The sequence below is a fragment of the Triplophysa rosa genome, linkage group LG2 (assembly GCF_024868665.1).
Source record: "Triplophysa rosa linkage group LG2, Trosa_1v2, whole genome shotgun sequence".
Taxonomy (NCBI): domain Eukaryota; kingdom Metazoa; phylum Chordata; class Actinopteri; order Cypriniformes; family Nemacheilidae; genus Triplophysa; species Triplophysa rosa.
Genome location: NC_079891.1, coordinates 26,839,203 through 26,858,747, shown reverse-complemented (window position 1 = coordinate 26,858,747; position 19,545 = coordinate 26,839,203). Strand labels below are relative to the sequence as shown.

At 38.5% G+C, this 19,545-nt stretch overlaps 2 protein-coding genes across 4 annotated transcripts in view; both read right to left on the bottom strand.

The window, feature by feature from the left end:
- The window catches only part of osbp2b (oxysterol binding protein 2b), a 45,227-nt gene extending 40,513 nt beyond the window's left edge, over window positions 1-4,714 (bottom strand). The window contains exon 1 of one of the 3 annotated variants that reach the window (XM_057322512.1): window positions 4,226-4,714. In XM_057322512.1, coding sequence (XP_057178495.1) covers window positions 4,226-4,527 — 302 coding nt within the window. In that variant the 5' untranslated portion in view covers window positions 4,528-4,714. The remainder of the gene's footprint in view (window positions 1-4,225) is intronic. The other 2 variants (XM_057322522.1, XM_057322531.1) reach the window with 2 other exon arrangements.
- Window positions 4,715-8,245: 3,531 nt separating this feature from the next.
- On the bottom strand, window positions 8,246-18,239 carry rasl10a (RAS-like, family 10, member A). The gene is made up of 3 exons (XM_057349644.1): window positions 18,024-18,239; window positions 10,277-10,401; window positions 8,246-8,516 (listed from the first exon to the last, which is right to left on the bottom strand). The coding sequence occupies exons 1-3, from the start codon at window positions 18,237-18,239 to the stop codon at window positions 8,246-8,248; spliced, it is 612 nt and encodes a 203-aa protein (XP_057205627.1).
- Between the last annotated feature and the right edge of the window lie 1,306 nt (window positions 18,240-19,545).

Below are 19,545 nucleotides of genomic sequence, written 5' to 3'. Positions count from 1 at the left end.
TGTGTCACTATTTTTTACTGTAGCGTTTATATGTTAAATAAACTCAAATATTAACCAGTTTCTCACATACACCTAACATTTGGCTTCATATAACAGTTATAAGCTTATTTGTATTACTTTAATGACATTTATGATGGATGTGTGAGCATTCTGGGACCAATATACTGTATGTTTATAAAGTAACAGATCTTTTTAGAAACTGTCAGTTCCTTAGTTCTTGCCAAAAATCACTGTTAATTGACGAATATATATGAATAAATTAGCTTGTGTTTAGCTGAAGAAAGGAATTCAGAGAATTCATGAGGGCGAGTAAATTATAAAATAATTTATTTTGGGGTCAACCACCTTTAAGATGCACTGTTCTTTACATGCTTCCAATAACATCAAAATCAAAACAACACTAGAGTCAATGTTATATTGTGCATGCATACAATCACATCTGGGCAGGTTCACAAATACAGTTTAATCTTCATTATTCAACTAAAGCAGATTCTGTTGGGAAAGATGCAGTGTGACGCATGGCGAGGAAGAAGAGTGCGTGTGGGGGGAGTGCTTTGTGGCCGTGCGCAAATGCTGCATTTACTCAGGCCATTACACTTTAACGGGTTATGATGGCAGAACTGTGTGTGTGTGTGTGTGTGGGGGGGGGGGTTAGGAACTGTGTTCTCTGCTCTCTGTAAATCTGGCATATCAGTCAAACACATCCTGTAGAAAGGCTCTTTCCATCTCTCAGGGTGAAGTCAGAAGCAATGGAGAGAGAAAAAGAAAGGGTGTATGTGAGTATAAAGAGATCAGAAGCAGTGATTGATACCACGATCTCGACCCAAGAGCAATTCACTCACTGTATCAGAAACAGACCCGGTGGACTTTAGTATGACTCACACACATGTCAGCTCAGACACTAAAAGATCCTCTCCAACAGAGATGCTAGAATGAAGTGGGCAAGGAGTATGAACTAAAGTAGATATCCTTGAATTGTAACAGTAATGATGCAACACAATACACACAGCGGGTCGAAAAGTCTGAAACACATTGAACTGAGTTTAATTCTAAATAAAATTATTAGGTAAAACAAGAAACATTGTCTCTATTGCAGGGTCAATATTTAACTTTATGGACCACATTAACTCACTAGAACATTCTCAGATCGTGCTGGGAATAAGACGAATAATCATAATTTGCAGTCAGAATAGGTTGAGTGCATGCTGTCAATAAAGCAAAAGGGAGGATGCCAAAGACTAAACTAAATCTTAAATTGCATATATCAGCACAACCCAACCTGCTATAAGACAAGAATGCTGATTTTTCATAAAATGACCAATTGGGGGATGTTTGGACTGATATCAGCAGATGTCAGGATAACCTGCTGATACAGAGGCCACACAGAATCTGCTGCTCTCTGCATGTACAGTAAGTGCTGTAGGATGTTGTAATTGTGCACGTGTAGCAGCATGAAGCACATTTGGCTGAAAGTGATGCACAAGTGTTTCCACTCACTTGACTTGCAATATATCGACCACTAATGGATTAATAAAAATAAAGACATAAAATACAGTGTAAATCAGAAGTGGGCCATTGTGCTGCAGAGTTTAGCTCCAAACATATACCAAACACACCAGCATGTCATTTTCAAGTAATCTGGAATACTGCCTGCATGCTGGGAATGCAGGTTTAGGTTCTCATATCACGTCCCAAAACCAGTTTCCCATTTTTCCTACCTGCTCCAAACTGTCCTGTAAATAAAGGAAAAACAGCCCAGAAATCCATAATTTTACACATTCAAAAATACTAACGGTAATATTCCGGTAGCTGGAGCGTCAGAAAAGAAAAGTAAAATAACATTTTTTGTAAAGTGAAAAGTGACATGTCTTTTACCGCGTTTCAAAAATACTTGAAATTTCAGTAAAATTACCGTTTTTTACAGTCATGAAAATCTATTATGTTTGTCTTTCCCAAAGTCACTCCTAGTAATTTAAAAAATCCTAATCTAAAGACTTCTGTCATGCACGGACTTTGAAACATACAGTATTCAGACAAACTGTCACATTCTCTGCCCCCCTTGCTCAATGTATTTTGCAAACATTAGTGCAACACATTATCCAGACGCTCCTTTCGTGTTGGCTACGTGCACACCATAGCCCTAGCTCTCAGATGACAGCCGATCTAGCCTTACACTACTGCAATCACATTTCACCATAATAGACTATTAATAGAGAAGAGCAGAGTGTCACTTTTCCCTCCGACTGTCCAGGGTGGGTGGAAACCCTGTGGCCTACTGTGTGAGGAATCCCGTAGAGATACTGAGCGATGTGCATTGCCTTAGTGCTCTAACAAGATCCTTTGGCCTTATTTCATTAGCCGCTTGACAACTGATCTACTCTGTAATGTTATCGCAATGACCCTCAAGAACATCTGATAACAACTCATTTTAGCGGTTGCAAAACTTTTAATCTTTTGTATACTTTGCAGCATTCATGCTTTGGGAGTCATTTTAAAGACTGAATTAGTGCTACATAATATCGGAGCAAAATGCAATATGTCATAACTTGCTAAATAATAATAATCTTAGATTTTACATCATTTTTTGAAGTATTAGAAATATTGAGTTATTGTAAACATCTGTATGCATATTTTGAGTGTATGTACAGTCTTCCAGAGATTCCCAGGGAACACACTAAATGTATACACTGTATGTTACTTTGTTTACCAAATCCGTAAAAATTGTTTCAGGCCTTGTTTCAGCCCTAGACGAAATGACACAGAGTAATAATTTTAGGCTCTTAAATGTCCACTATTACCTTGTTGGAAACAACACATGTGCAATATTCTCAGCTTTCTTCATATGGGACAAGAAAGTATTTTAGACGAAACGTATTATTTCAAGGCAGCTGTTATGCAATATTTAAGAGATTGCAGAATCACCGCCAATGGGACATTGTACGATATACAAAATTAAATTATTATTGTGGTTTAATTAAGAAATATATGAAGAGAAATATTAAGCAATATATATATTTTTCAGGTATTACAGATTACAATGTGCAATATCGAAATCAACTAAATAATTTAAGGTCTCTGAGGGACAAGACTGAGATGTTGTAATGAACCAATTAAAATAGTAATATAATAATAAGGTATAATGACAGACATCATGGTATCCACCTGCCCTCCTGATGAAAGACGAAACATGATCACTAATGCTGGCCTAAGGACCTCTTGAACAACAGGTGTTAGTGGCCGAGCACACAGGTGACACATGTTGAGGGCGTTTAAATTTTAAAGTGATACTGTATCACTGCAAACATAGGCGGCTACACATCATCAGATATCTTGGTCCCTGTCATTAGACACAGATAAACAACACAATCGATTGAGTGTTGTATTGTCACTGCCAACGTCCCACAGTTAAACACAATGTTCCTTGTAAAAAGTATTCAAAATGTGTATGAAATCCCATTTAATGAGCTTTCACACTTTAAATTTAATGACAGTTGCGAATTATACATGCAGTGTATTCCATTAACTGTCTGTAGCAACGGTTTCCATGGTAAATGTTTGTGTGTTCCGGATTGCTCGGCGTACACAGGCTTAGCTAACACTGGCTAACACATCTGTAGCCAGGGGCTTATTACGCACAAGACAAAATAATCATCACCTAGTTTCCCATAATAACATATTAGCCGTAAATGTATTATTAGGCTGAAATTGAAAAGACACGCCCACATAAATAAGCAAAAGTAGGTTGTCAGATAAATAGAAATGCAGTGACTCTCATACGCGTCACATACAGCATCTCTGTATGAGAACATCAGTTGACGTTAGCAAACACGCTAGCTGAAGCGCTAATCCTAACACAGCACATTGCTTTCATTGACAATGTCAGGCTGAGACAGGCGTTTATATGTTCATACTGACATGTGGGGAACCGGTTAAAAAGAAATAATGAAATGTGTGAAGTAAAATAAGGATGGATGTTGAGAGGTGAACTAGCATGTGTCAACACTAGAGAAGCGCTCATAAAGTGCGCGGAGTTCTCGCATGTGTGTTTGACAGTTTACATGACCCGCCTTTGAGATCCCAAACTCCTACACTCACCGACCACACAAACATATGAACACAACACAGTTCCGCGCAAATGCGTTCTCGCAATAAATAAATGACAATTTAGAAATTATTATTATATTAAAATAGTTGCATGACATGTTTATGGGACGAAGCGTGATACCTGTAATAGGACAGCAGTCCATTGCTGAGCACGAACCATCTGCGCTGGTAACCTTTGATATAGTTGGTCCATTTAAAGAGCCAGCCTTTGTACGTGTCTGAGCCCGGGACTGGTGTCCCGCTTGCAGGCGTGGACGCGGCACTCTTTCCCTGCTCGCTCATCCTCCTCCTGCTGCCTCGTTCCGCTGCCGCAGACTGATGCCGTCGCCGCCGCTGTTCCTGTTTGCAGGATAAGCACGGAACCGCGGTGAGAAAGGACACGATCCTGCCAGGGCCGCTGCAGGGAGCGGCCACTCTCCCCATAAACTCACCACCGAAGCGCTGAGATGAACGGGCTGGGGAAGGGAGATAGAAACAACGCACTCCCCCCTTCGCTCCCGGATAACGGAGAGACGGAGAGTAGCGAGCGACGACCACTGGCGTGAGATGAGAGCGCCACGCGACAACTGTTACTACAGAGTTGCCTCATCAGACACATTTTACAGTGCACTGTAATGAATAAACCAAGTACGGCACGTGTTTAAAGGGATACTCCACCCTTAATTTACTCACCCTCAAGTTGTTCAACTTGTTTGAATTTCTTTCATGTGTTTAACACAAAGAAAGATATTTACAAAAATGTTGGCAGATTTCAGCTTAAACGAACATTTAATTAAAAAAAGTGTAAATACTGCTTACAAAGTCTAAAAAAGTGCTTAAATTCATTTGCTCATGCTGTGTTTCTCTTTGTGTATTCTAGTGTCAGAGATCAAATACTAGGCCTAAGATCAATTAAAAAAAATGATGCTATATAGCACTAAAAGTGGTTCTAGGCTTGTAATCCTAGGGGAACAACTTTAAGTGCTATAGAACTATATCTTGGTGCTTCAGTGGTTCTTCAGAGGTTCTTCAGTATAGCGTGCAATTATGACTGAGGTGCTATTGCCGCTTTCGTAAAAAAAGAACCTGATAAGCCCCTGTATGGTTCTTCAGCTGTTCTTTATAGCAGTCATCCCAAAGAACCGCTGAAGAAGCTTTGAGGAACCACTGAAGAACCAAGATAAGGTTCTATATATACAGTATGTGCTTCCCCTATGATTGCGAGCCAAGAAACACTTTTAGTGCTATATAGCACCATTTTTTTAGAGTGTATCTCCATTATATTTTCATTTTGCCCATTTTCCCTGACATAAACATGCATTTAATTCTATTTTAATGGACCTTTAAAACAGGGTCAGCACCTCGTTTTTGTAGAACTACCGTGTATTCATTTGGTTTGTGTAAACCAAATGTATAGGTCAGTATTGTGAAATTTCAATGTTAGAAAAACATTATTTTATCGAATATTCATGCAATGTCTTATGATCTCTCGCCAACTGATGGCGCCACAGAGCAGCAATTGTGGCATCATTCGGTAAGTGATTATAAAACATTTAACGCAAGAGAAAAATGAACTCAGACATTGTTTAAAAGAGTTTATTAATTTTCATTGATGAAACATTATGACTATCATTTGTTTCAATTTTAGAAAAAGCAAGTAGCCCTTTAACATCTATAACAAACTGAAACACAATCCTACTGAAAAAAATCATATTCATGTCTGAAATGTTACAGTTAAAAACCTTTAACATGACCACCACAGAACACAATCCAAAAGTTACGAGAACGTGACATTGCTACATGTTGTCTAATCCTCAGTCCACAACCTAGTAACACAGTTTGGCATGCAAATAATTCCTTCTCTGCAGTTGTATACCAGCCTGAACGTTTCTCCATCACTTACACATAAACTAAATTCTATGCTTATTTCACACTAACAAACAAATGAAAACAAAATAATAATATGAATAATAAACAAAATGCTATTACAAAGATCTGCTTGTACTCATTCGTGGATGTACTGTACAGCAGGAACATCAGTGCAATTTACCCCTGAATGATTTTGCCAATTAAAGCATGCAGCTCCATTAAACAGAAGACACAATTCAATTCTATTGAATATTTTAACGATAAAACAAAAGGAAATCTAAAAGATGACATAAGACACTAATTTCACTAAGGATCTCTCTGCTGGCAGCTCTTTTGAGCCATAACAGGCATGTACAAGTGCATAGATAACGGTTAGATATGCTTTGTGTGTAAAAAGTTCAATGTCTTTATGTATTCCCGTGCACACTTTGTCCATGAGAATATTTGAACATTTACTGACATGGAAAATCTGTCTAGGTGGATGTGGCTTATGGAAGTATGCAGAGAGAAGATTTTGTGATGACACATCTCAGTAATCACAGTCTGCAACCATCAGTTTTCTCGGTCAAATGAACCTTCACCTGTGTGCCAAAGCCCCACCATCTAAAAAAGTATGACAGCTCTGTGCACCATCACACACATCACATGGCCAGCCGTCTCCGTCTCCACGGATAACTCTCTGTTTTATTTCATTTCAAGCTCATTATGATCGGTAAAAGCCCATCTATTTTCTGCATTAGTAGATTGCAGCATTAAAAACTAGTCCCAGATGAGCGCAAAATGTCACATCAACCTAAATCTCTGCAGATGCTGAAGCACTTCTGTGTATTCAGCATTCAGATATGCTCTAAGAGGGGAAGAAGTGGATGTCTCTGTCGCCCACTGTCTTACAGACTGCAGTCCACTGCGGTAAAGGAGATAACCTCCTCTGCATCTATGTGTACGTGTTCTTGCTTCAGCAAAAATCTGTGGGAAACCCAAGACGATCTGCTAGCTCTATCATCACTTCTCGCGGCTTCCAGCAGCTAGTGATTGTACAGTACACGCTTGCTGAAATATGTACATAACACCTCACTAGCTTGCCAGAGGAAGACTTTATTTTGTGCCTTGTTGCTTCAATGTACATTTAGGAGGTAGGAGGTTTGCCATGGTAACTTGATTTAGCAGGGCATCTGGTGAACGCGTACTGTCGTTATGTGGTTGTCTTAGAGAATCTTAAAAGTTCATAAATACACAATGAGACCTAATACTAATGTGCATGGAAGGTCATTCACAGCAGGTGAAACATTGAGAAGGGCTCATTACAAAGAATTTGCTACTTATTTTGGACAGCTACTGGATGAATAAATTGTGGACCAAGGCAAATGTGAAAGTTTTGTTAGAGTTTTAAAATTGTTATTATAACAGTCTACATTTTGGGGAATTTCACGCAAATTTTTTAGACTCCATTGCAATACGGTCATTGAGGGTGAAAGTAATTCAGAATTATACCTGCAGATTTTGTGGCAATGAGGTCTTAGAATATTAATGTTTTAATAGGAACCGTCTGCTAAATGTGCCAAAATGATCAATAAATAAACAGAACGGTTTTAACGATTTTTTGAGACAATTTTTTTTCCGCTTTACTCTCATATTCTTAAAAATTACTGTGATGTCATAACGTGTATTTTAAAATCCAATCTGATGAGGACAATAGATTTCTAATGGGTTTACAAACTTGCACTCAACAATATACTTAATATATCTTAAGCCCTAAGTACGCCCCTCAGTAGCCCACTTTACTAAGTATCCAAGCAACAGTTTAAAATCGTCATACTGTGATACATCTTCACACATAGAATGTCTGAATGTAGAGAAAGAGAGGAGGAAAAGGGATTTATAATATAAACAGATGATCCAGTAAAATCTTACTTTTGACCTGACAAACTTTGGTAAAATGAATAATTCCATAATTCCATATCTCCATATTCCATCTGGTTCCTTTTCAGAGATTTCAATTTCCTGTTTTTTGACGTAGAGCAGAAAAAGTGAAACCAGTGGTAGATAAAGTAACCCATCACATTTACACATCAGTAACCTACAGGCCCCAAGGTGTTAATATTCCAGCCGTTTTGATTGACAGTTTGTCCATATTCGTCCTGGTGATAAGTTCAGCACTACAGCAAAGTTGACTTTCAATGCTCATTTAAGACCAGCTTGGACTTTTGAAATCATAAATAAGATAAGCAAGTCCTAAATAAGCATAAAAAATCGACTTCTGTCATGAGGTGCTTCAAAAAAGGCTACATATCTGTCACATGACATTACAGCGGTTCCTCTGCAATGCCCCCTGCAGGCGAATAGAGGTGTGGTTTGGACGCAGTCCCCGTGCCACGGCGATTCCCAGGAGCTCTTTGAAGAGCAGAAGCACGTGCCAATTATACTTGGCGGAACACTCGACGTAACCGCACTTCCAGGTCTTCTTTACCAGGACGGACACGGCCCTGCGCTGGGTAAACCTGTGACGCTGCAGGTCCCTCTTACTGCCCACAACCAGGATGGGTACTTCACTATTGCTGGACACTCTTACAGAGAGACAGAGAGAGAGAGAGTGAAGTAGGAAGAGAAAAGAGCAATAAGCAAAAACGAATCAGCAAGTATTACAAACCGACCACAAGGGAATCAATCTATGTGGCATTTATGTGGCACAAATTGTGCTTGCTCATTTTTGCACTCCTACACTTGCAGGCTGATTTTCTCTTGATGTATACACTAGTATCTTTGTCAAACATACATGCAAAAGCACACGTGAAAACACAAAAAGCCCCTCAGCTCCTTGACAGGCTCAACAAAGGAAGTGAGCTCATAATGTGTGTGTGTGTGCTGGAAAATGCATGATGAGTGTCCTTTCTCAGAGCTCGACGGTGCTTGAAGGTCACACACATGTTATGAGGAACCGAGGGGGTTTTATGCTTAGTGTGTGCAGCTTTTACATAAAACATGTGAGAATTGAATTAGTATTCTGGCGCACAAGGTGCTTAAATTAAATTATTCATTTTTACTTGTATTTTAGAAAAGACAAGTATTACAAAATAAAAAATCCAAAGAATTACAAGCTTATTTGAATATATAAATTCAATGACTGGTCGGTTAAAAATTGTGTATATACTATATTGAACTGGGTTCCCATACACCAATGGTCCTATTGAATATGTAAATGATGGTAAAGTTGGCCACAAAGTGCCGCTCACCTCAATAAAAGTGCCCCACTTTACCTTAACTCACCCTATGTTTTATTTGTCACTACAGATGTACAAATTCTGCTTGTGATTCCTAAAGCTTTACTGAATTGTGTACATGTGAGTGTGTTTGTGTATGAGCATAAAAGGCAAATCCCACAGAGATGAATAATCTGTCAAACAGATCCACAGCATTGCGTTCTGATAGCTCATGTCTGTTTGTGTGTGTCACGTTTTACACTGATTTATGCCCGTTTCATTCAGTTTATCTACAGAATCTTTTCCCAGTATGGCTCCCCCTTTCCCCCTCACTATCTCTCAAACCATTCAAATCTCTGTTTAGTCCGAACACTTTTTGTGAAATCCTCTACACCACAGTTTTAAATCTTATCTCAGTACACCTTATGCATGCAAAATGCACTGGAGACTACATTTGGTATTCTCTGTCACATCATACACCTCTATGCACTCTTTACATATTTAAAAATTGAGAACGATTAAATAAATTATTGACAGCCAGAGCTTTTTTTAAACACAATCTCCTCTGACATAAAGGCAAAAAGCACCCCAATAAAATTGAAATATTTAGCTGTGGAGTTTTCAAAGCAGATGAGCTGGGAATATAAATAATATAGGGGAGATACTGTGGGAGGGCTTAAGGGTCAAAGGTGGAAACTGCAGACCTTTCCTGTCACTCATTCAGTGAACATAAGACCTTTATGTAAATACATCAAACCCTATGTCTCAGAGGACAAGACATGCATATATGAAAAGCTTCCTCACTGGCATCTATTATTTCTTATCAGCTAAAGCAAATGGTAACTGTGTCTCTGCTCTGTAGCTGTCACTCATCCATATTCTCAAATGTCAGCTCATTATCACAGCATCACAGAGTGAAATGAGGGGCGACTGTTATTAAAAACATCAAAACTCATTATTAGTCTGTCGCCACAGCTTGGAAAATCACATTTATCACTGATGTGCCTCACCAACAAGTGGTCACTATGGTGCCAGGCTGAACGATACTAGAAATATATCAGAACAGGAAAACCGTTCTCTTTTATTTGAGGTGGGGTATTTCAAGTTCCGAATGAGCTCTACCGTACCTGCTATCCACGATTTGCTGTCGGATCATCTTGACATACTCAAAGCTCTCCACACAGCAGATGTCATAAACCAGAACATAGGCGTTTGCACTGCGGACTCCTCTACACCGTACATCCAACCATTCCTGTAGCAAACAAATGAACAATTAAAACACATTTGAACATAAGGTGACTAACCCTTAAATTCCAAAGCAGATAATTACTTAAAGTTCATTCAAAATAAGGCAATTGTATTACTTTTATAAGTTGAAAATATGCAAATAAGCTCAGAGCAAAACATTCTTACAACATTGCATTTTGGTTTTTAGTTTGAATTCGTCACAGTACTATATTTTTACAATTACAACAAAAAGCAAGATAACCAGGATATGCAGTTTGAACACAGCAAAATGACAAACAAAATTCATTCATTCAACAGAGCTTTTATGTTATGAACTGAATATCAATTGCAATATCCATTTACAAACAAAAATGACACTTTAAATAAAATTATTATTATTATAAATATGAAATATATAAAAGAAAAAGGAAATGTTCAGATATACCTGTACCTGGACGGTTTTCATTCGAAATTATGTTTTTAACAAAACATCACAATATAAAGTCATTTTTATAATGAAAATAAAACCTGATCAAATCAAATAAGATTAAATAAATAAATAAAGGCTCACTAATCCAGATAGTTGAATGTGATTTTGATTGCAAGAAGACATCAAATTAAGAAACCCGGCACATCAGACACCACAAAAATGCTTATAAATGTCAAATCACACCCTCATTGTTTTTTTACGCCAGGACTCTATTTAAGGCAATGAAAGCCCAACGCGCACAGGATGGGTGTAGGTGTATATATATATATATATATATATGTGTGTGTGTGTGTATACACACATAGACTATACATATATACAAACATACATAGATACATACATACATTTATATTCATATATATTCATATATATGTATTTAGCACGTCTGTCTGTGTGTCCACTGTCATTTGTATTCTGGTACATTATAGTAGCCGCTCTTGTTAGCTCAATAGAGAGGGAGAGAATATAAGATGACGGACAATGAATAGTAATGATTTACCTACAGTAATTACACCACATTGCTGAATGGGGAGCAGCTGAAAGAAGCAGGGAGCAAATTGCTTCAGCCATGACACGCTGACCTCATCTTCTCTTCCCCTTCTCCCTCTTCTGCTCTCAACAGAGCTTTTATGTTATGAACTGAATATCAATTGCAATATCCATTTACATCATTTACCGTACATGGTTATCCTTCTGGGTGACAATGATTTTGCTAAGGGCGTACTGAATCAACATGCTGGTCCTGAAACAACATTCTTATGAAACATACGTAATTCTCACCCTAAGAAAAACCAAACCTACAACTACCCTGAAATTATAAAAAAATAATGGAACAGTGAGATATTTCTCTTAAAATTTTGAGTTTGTACTATAGGCCTAGACTTGTAATATAATGTAAAACCATACTGTACTATACTTAAAGATCTAAAAACTTCCTCCAGTCCATAAAGAACACTGAAATTACAACAACCTGAAACAAATAGAAAGGATGCTTTTCCTTCGAACCTAACCCTAAAATCTGATTTGGTGATTGCAATATTCTTCCAAGAGCAATAGGACAGGCGGTCTAGGAACACATCCAACTGGTATCGTGCAATACAATAGAATTTCTGCAGAAATTCAATCAAATCCTGGCAGAGCTGAGTCATTATGAACCTTTTTGAAAAAGCTGATGGTTGCACTTGATAGTTTCCATGTGGTGTTTGTGTGAGTCTGTCCCTTGAGATTCCATCAGATCCTGTTTAATTGTCATATTGATTGGTGTGCATGCATGCGCGCGTGTGTGTGTGTGTGTGTGTGTGTGTGTGTGTGTGTGTGTGTGTGTGTGTGGTGTTTGGGGTGGGGTAGAGGGAAGTCAAATTGAAGCCATTCGTCACAAGCTGATCCTGCTTGTAAAGAAAATCGATGTCAACTGCAAAAGACGGTGGTTGCACGTTCGTCCTTACGGGAGAAAAATTACCATCATCCTCTGGGGGTGCTGGAAAAACAGCACAGTGATAATATTTTATCTCTTACGCTTAGGGATGAGCGCTGCGATGTGCCAGGCTGAGATGCACGTATGCATACTCACGTCACACGTGGAGTAATAAAGCGGTTAGGCATGCAAATAAACTCGCTGATGTCTGATTGAAGGTATTTCTATTGCCTCTCCTATCTTTAAAACCAGAAGGATTGGGTTTAAATCCATCTTTAGCTCGTGAATAAGAGTAACAGTTTTCGATTTTGATACTATGATAGTTCTCAGGTTTTAACACAAGCTCAATGGTCTATGGGATTTTCTAGTCCAGTGATCACTGGGTAGATTAAAGCTATTATCGATTTATAAATTAAAGACGAGACTCAAAGCTTTCGGTCTCTCCTGCAGAGAACATGAATGTTCCCTCAGTGTGCCTGTTAGATGTTTTAGATGCAGTGCCATCTCCCTGAAAGCTATAAATAGAATCACGTCTCTCTCAATCCACAGTGCTATTCTTCCCCGTGAGTGGAGAGACTCATTCAAATCCACATTCATGGTAATTCAGCTTTGATCTGGGCCAGGAATTTATCCATGTCTTTGGAAGTTGTCCACCAGAAATCGTTGATCTGGAAAGCGTGAAGCTTGCTAAAGGCTGCCATGGGAATTTTTAAATAAACGTGATTTTCTACTGTGCGTGTGTAGTTCTGGATGAACAGCTTGGAAAGACAAAACATTGTTAAAATATTGTCAGACTTAAACATGAGCAAGAAGGGACGTCTATTTAACAATAGCAGCAGTGTGCAAAGATGATTTTTTATTAAAGATTGCTTTCTATTTTCTCACCTGCTCTTGAAACCCTCAAAAGCCCTATCCGCATGGGATTAGTATTATCTGGGGACTTATTGTGATTTATAAATTACCCCCTACATCTGAATTTCAACTGTTTAGTCATGACTGGGGGCAGAAAGTAATTATACTAACATACATCTAAAGAAATCCTGTTATAGTCTAATCACTGGTTGGTTGAAAAATGTGCCAGATGTGGATATGACAACAAACTAGACAACAACAAGCCAAGTCCTCATCCTCATCTTCTAAATCATTTGGTGCTATAGGGAACTTCACAGTTTGTTCATTTGGCATTGTCTTTATTTCAGGCTCAGTCTCTGGCGATTGATCGAATAATTAGTGAATTACATCTCTTAATTGTATGCCGAGGATTGCAGTTAGATTTATTACATCTGTGGCTATAGACTTTACGCAGTGGCAGCATGATTTATGATTATGCATCAAATTAGCAATACATCTTTTTAAACACAAGGAAGATGAGAACATCTGACCTTGAACGGTCAATATTTTTTTATGTTTTAAAGGGATACTCCACCTAAAAATGAAAATGCTGTCATCATTTACTCACCCTTGTTCCAAACCTGTATACATTTCTTTGTTCTCTTGAACACAAAGTAAAGATATTTGGAAAAATGTTGGCAACGGACATTGACTACCATAGTAGGAAAAATCATTGTATCATTTTTTTTTTCTGTTAAACACAAAAGAATATATTTTGAAGAATGTAGAAAAGCAAACAGTTCTGGGGCACCTTTGACTACCATTTTAATTTTTCCTACTGTGGTAGTCAATGATGTCCCAGAAATGTCAGTTGCTGACATTCTTCCAAATATCTTTCTTTGTGTTCAACAGAACAAAGGAATTATACAGGTTTGGAACAACTTTGGGGGGGGGATTCTACTTGGAAAACCTCTATACTATATATAATTACCATGATAAGGACTCTAAATTCATGCTTTCTACATCATGTTTAACGTTTTTGCAAAAAGGTGTTAAAGGTGTTTGTCTGGCAAGTTGTAGGGACCAAATGTGTCCAAATAAGAATAAAACCTGAAAACAGCTGCATCATGGGATCTGAAAGTTAGGGAACTTGCTTAAATATGTCGCAATGGTTTTAAAAAGATTGACTTCTGTACAGGTTGGAGGATAAAAATATCATAAACTGAGTATAACACAAAGAAAGGCACAGGAAGTCACCAAACAAAAACTAGACTCTTTAATAACTAAAAATACATGGATCAGAGCTGGAGAACTAAAAGGAACACTAGATTCTGTGATAAATCACATTCATTCTTGAGACTGAACGAGAAGGAGACGTTTACGAAATGAGCAAGAGGCAAAGAACAAGAGGAAACGAATCTGAAAAGTCAATGTCTTCAACATTCAAAATGTGAACAGACAGTGTGACAGCACAACTACAGAGATTTAGCACAAAGCTTAAATGAAAAAGACCTGCTGACATGAGGAGCATGAGGAAAAAAAACAACAACAAAGCAAAGTTAATCATTTTCCACTTTTCTGGCAAAAGATATTCAAAAAAAACTCCAGGGGGCAGCACTTACATTCACCCCAGCTAGTATTTTGGGCCCTAACATTTAACCAAAAGGAAGTACATGACCAACCCTGGGAATGTCTCATTGAAATCTCAGTTAATATAATAGTGAGAACAATAGTGAGAGAGAGGAAGAGAGAGCCTATGGCAAAAACAGGAAATCCTGAATCATGCTGGCTTTTGATCGGCTCCATCTGCCATTGCATCATGTGAGCAAACTGCGACATTCACTCGTGAAAGTTACCAAGCATCCTCAGAAAATGTTTCACGGTTGTCTATATAGCAACTATCAGCTAATGTACCAGAAAAAATGCATATTTCAATACTATACAGAAACACGGTTTTCTCCGATTTTTTTAAAACTGCTCCACACAAGAGCCTTCACACAACATCTCAGGTGCACACTCACATCTTTACTAAATTAAATACTATCCTAGATCATTGGAAACATTGGTATCCACTTGAGTTGAGATTCGTAACACACCACTAAGGATTTGTTATTTAAAGCATGTCTATGTTGTTTTATTTCTTGACTGTATTTTTTTACTTCAGTTTTATAAATTGCATTACGCTGCTGTGAAAGCACAATAATCTAACACCAGAATCTCATTGACGTCTAACATAATAATCTCTAACAGCCAGCAGCATTTTTAATAAAAAGATATCCACACACCTTTATCTTTAGGTTCTCCTGTCTGCTATGCTTTGCTGGAAGCTCAATGCTGTCCGCTGCATCGGACTGAATTTTTCTCATTGTTTTTGCCGTTTTCAAGACTCTTTTACTTCTTAACCGGTAATAAAAATGCTGGCAGCAATCAATAGAATCACTCGTTGCCCGGGTGACCTTGGTGGTCTCTATCTGAAGTGGGTCTTCAGGCTGTGTGAAGTGCTTACAGTGCAGGGAATTTGCTATTGCTGGGGTAAATAAGGCAAGAATATGGCTTACAATACAATCAACAAAACAAACCTGTTCTAAACTTTTAATTTTTCAAGTAGCATTCATTCATTGTTGTGCAAACCAGTAATGAATTAATAAAATAAGGTCAAACCAACAGGTATTTTTTGTAGTAGAGGGAATTTTGTTGATTTTCCTTCAGTCTGCTAACTGAAAAGGTCAAAGCAGAACGAAATGTTATTGTTTCATCTGCAGTGCTCTGGGCTTTAAACTGTGTGGTCAGGATGACAGGAGCTGCAAAGAATTTTAACAGGTTTTAGCAGATTTTTTGTCTTCTATAAGGATCAATGTTTCTGAAGACAGAGCTGTAATCAAACACACCAAAAGCTATTCAAGCTCTTATTATAAGCATTTGTGATTTTTAATGTTTTCAAACATTGTGTCATTTCTTCAGAGAACTGGGTCTTAAAGAGCAGGATACTTTAAGCCAGGGGTGGGCAAACTTTTTACCTGGAGGGCCACATCATGTTTTCGAATCCTTGTTAAGGGACGCATATTATTCGCACATTAAATTCAATCTTTTTTTATTTATTCCAAACTGAAATTTGATAAACAGGCCTACTGTAGAGTATGTACATGCAATTCCTTCTACCCTGTGTTTTATAAATACTTTTATATTGAAAAAAATGGCAAAACATTTGCGCACTGTCATTTAAGACACATTATTATAATAATTTACAGTATACATAATTTTTTACTCTTGACATTTTCAAATATTCCTATAATTCAGGGGCGTGCAATTAATCCCAAGGGGTCACATGAGAAATGGGACTGTAGTGGAGGGCTGAACCAAAAGGGTAAACTTAAAACTCCGTTTGAAAATGTTTTCAAAAATTATGTTTTTAGCTGTATTTTTTGAGTTATTAGCTATGGCTTAAATAAAAAAACCAACTGCACTTTGATTGATATTAATTGGAATGTACAATAAAAATAGGCCTACATGATTTTTGATTGTTTTTTAAAACGGAGTTATCTCATTTTGGAACCAAACTCTTAAGACGGGAACCATTTCACAGTCTGTGTCACTCCGCCATTATGCTAAATCGGATTTATAAGAATTGAAATTAAAAGCAGTCTCTCTTAGACCATTTCTCAGCAATAGTGACCGATTGCAGAACAGCAGAGCCGTACGTCACAGCCGTAACTCTTTCTCAACGCTCAGGGCAAGTGTCTCGAGATGCGCTTTTGATAACAGAAATTCCCGCCTCAGCGCTTCAAGAGACACGAGACGCGAAAGCAGCGTTTAAACATGTCCGTCTAGCTAGCGCAATAGCGCATCTCCCTCTCTTTTCATGTTTACTATAGTATGCTGCACAGCAGACTCGCGCCATCTATGGATTTTGTCTGTATTACATCAAATTAGTAATTTTCCCCCAAATCCTAACTGAAACGCAATGTTATTGAAAACATTTAAAAACCGCCCGCCTGGCGGGCAATGAAATTGCTTGGGTTGCCTGGTTTGCCCACCTCTGCTTTAAGCACTCATGAATGCAAGAACACCTCGATTTCTGGCAAATTTTTACCATAACCTTCCAAACATCTGCCCCCCAAAAATAATCTGAAGGATGTTTTCAACGTCAAGAAAGAAGAGTTAATGGTGTGTGTGTGAGAGAGATGAGGGTGATATGGGGGGAGGTGGGGGAGGACAGAGGGAGAGAGAGAGAAATATTTGCCAGAGGGATGCTGGAGAAAATAAGCTTACAGATGCTCAGTTCAAGCCATGTATCCATAGCAACTACTTCGAGAGGTTATTTTCTGAAGGAAATCCCCTCACTCCTGAAATAATACATGAAATTCCTCAAGAAATAACTTTTTAAGCGTCTTTTATTAACCATTAAGTTAGATTAAAGATTAGCTTTCCAACAAAACGACGATCTATAGGACAGAGACAGTTGAAATTGAAAAATGTCATGACAGAGCCAGTTGGGTGGTGCAAGGTCAAAGCAGAAGGTTACAACAGCTTTCTGACCTTTATAATACAGAAAATACGTAGTAGTATCGCCTATAGTGTAATATACTTGCATTGTTTTACTTGCATTCTGCACAGTGACAAAAGTTGAATCTGTAAGCGATATCAGCAGACATAAAAAGTGCCACATTTTTTGACAGAATGATGAAATGTCTGTTTTCAATGTGCCATAAAACTTAAAATTGTACATATTTATACGCATTTTGTGTCAAAGAAACAAAAGCGCCTCGTGCGCTAATCGAGAATCAAGCGCTCGCGCTACCCACAAATGTGACATCAGTTACACCAATTTTCGCTATAAACATGGGGTAAAGTTATCTTAGACATAATTTGGGCATTATTACTCAATACGGTAGGCTTTGTAGAGTTACTATACCTGACTCGGGCTTGAAGGAAAGGAGGAAATTGGCGGGACGTCCAAAATCTTTAGGTCGTACATGACACCATTGAGAATAACAGAAGGTCTGTACACGTAGCGCGTTTGGGTGGGTGTGTAAGCCTCAGAGAAGTCATTGTAAATAAACTGACGAATGATAGAAGTTTTCCCGACTCCAGGCGCTCCGATGACCGCGATGCTCAGCGTCTCCACCATCCCTCGCGGATCAGGCACACGGACAGCGACTACCGATCAAAACACTGGGAAACTGTCCAAGAAAACAAAACACTGTACATGTGTATGAGCGGTTGTGCTTACATTACCTCCGTTGACGAGAACGCACTTTACGGCGTTCAGATAAATAAGACTTCAGTCACAGATCTGCTGTCTTCAAATGCATTGTGTTATCTGTTGTGGAGAAATGCACGGTTAGTACGATCCGTTAATGAGAGAATAAACAAGCCAACTCCATTCAATGCTGCATTTCCTCTGTCTTTTCTGCATTCCATTGGGGAACATTAATGTCCCGGAGTATACACACAGTAGGCTACAGCTGTGGTGCTCAAAACCAGTCATTTTCCAACAGTGTCCAAGTGGATGATCTCGGTGTGCTCTTCGATCTGTCCTATTGACCCTTTATCCCTGTAACCCATCATAGCTTTCCAAAACATCCTCAGCTGTGTATGCTGCACGGACGCATGGGTGCTTGCCTGACGTGCGACTCACTGCAAGCCAAACGGAGTCTGCTCAAAGAAGCATCGTTAAGTAAGATTGCAGGTGGACAGTCGCCGTACAGACGTTTCATTGAAGCGAGACGTAAAGCAATAAGCTTGGAGGAAAGATCAAGTGTTATAATGAGCGCTGTTCCTCGGCGCGCACTCATGCGCCTTTTGACGCGTACGCGCAGTCTCTTTCATTTGGTTCGCGCTGCTGTTTACCGACTCCGTGCAGCTTTCAACTGCTATATCACATCTTAAATTTCCTTGCACTGTACAAGGTGCAAAGAGTACAGGGTGCCTCGTAATGTTGGAAGTCCTCCAGCAATATATTGCATGGTGGTTGTTGACTTTATACGCATTGCTGAAAAAAATACAAATCCCATTCGTTTCCATTAGAAATAACATTAAAATGAAAAATTCCTTTATTTTAAGTTCTGGGCCATTATTCTAGCAAGATTTAACTTCCCATCTGCAAGATAACACCACCAATAGAACACAGATACCATAGTTTTCATTAAAACCAATGCAATTACCTTATGACCATCCATTCTTACAGAAGTGCGTTCTGCTTTTATAGACACGAGTGGAAATACAGTTCACCCGTCTCTTCATTCTGACAAAGATCTCTGAATTCCTCAGGCTAATTGGTCATCAGACGTGCAAAGTATTGCATTAGCCTAGGGTTAATATTTTGGGGATTCACTTAAATACATCCCTCGGTGTAATCTGATTCGCATGAGAAAGTTCAATTTGTGCAACTGGGTGTCTGGCTTCCTCTGAGCTTTAATCGGTGAACAATTCTT

Bases quoted from the DNA above. Each gene is read 5' to 3' on its own strand.
- rasl10a (XM_057349644.1), bottom strand. From the start codon at position 18,239: ATGGTGGAGACGCTGAGCATCGCGGTCATCGGAGCGCCTGGAGTCGGG. The intron at 10,402-18,023 runs GTATAGTAACTC...TGTTTGCTACAG, and splicing joins TTCCTTCAAGCCCGAGTCAG to GAATGGTTGGATGTACGGTG. The intron at 8,517-10,276 runs GTACGGTAGAGC...TCTCTCTGTAAG, and splicing joins CAGCAAATCGTGGATAGCAG to AGTGTCCAGCAATAGTGAAG.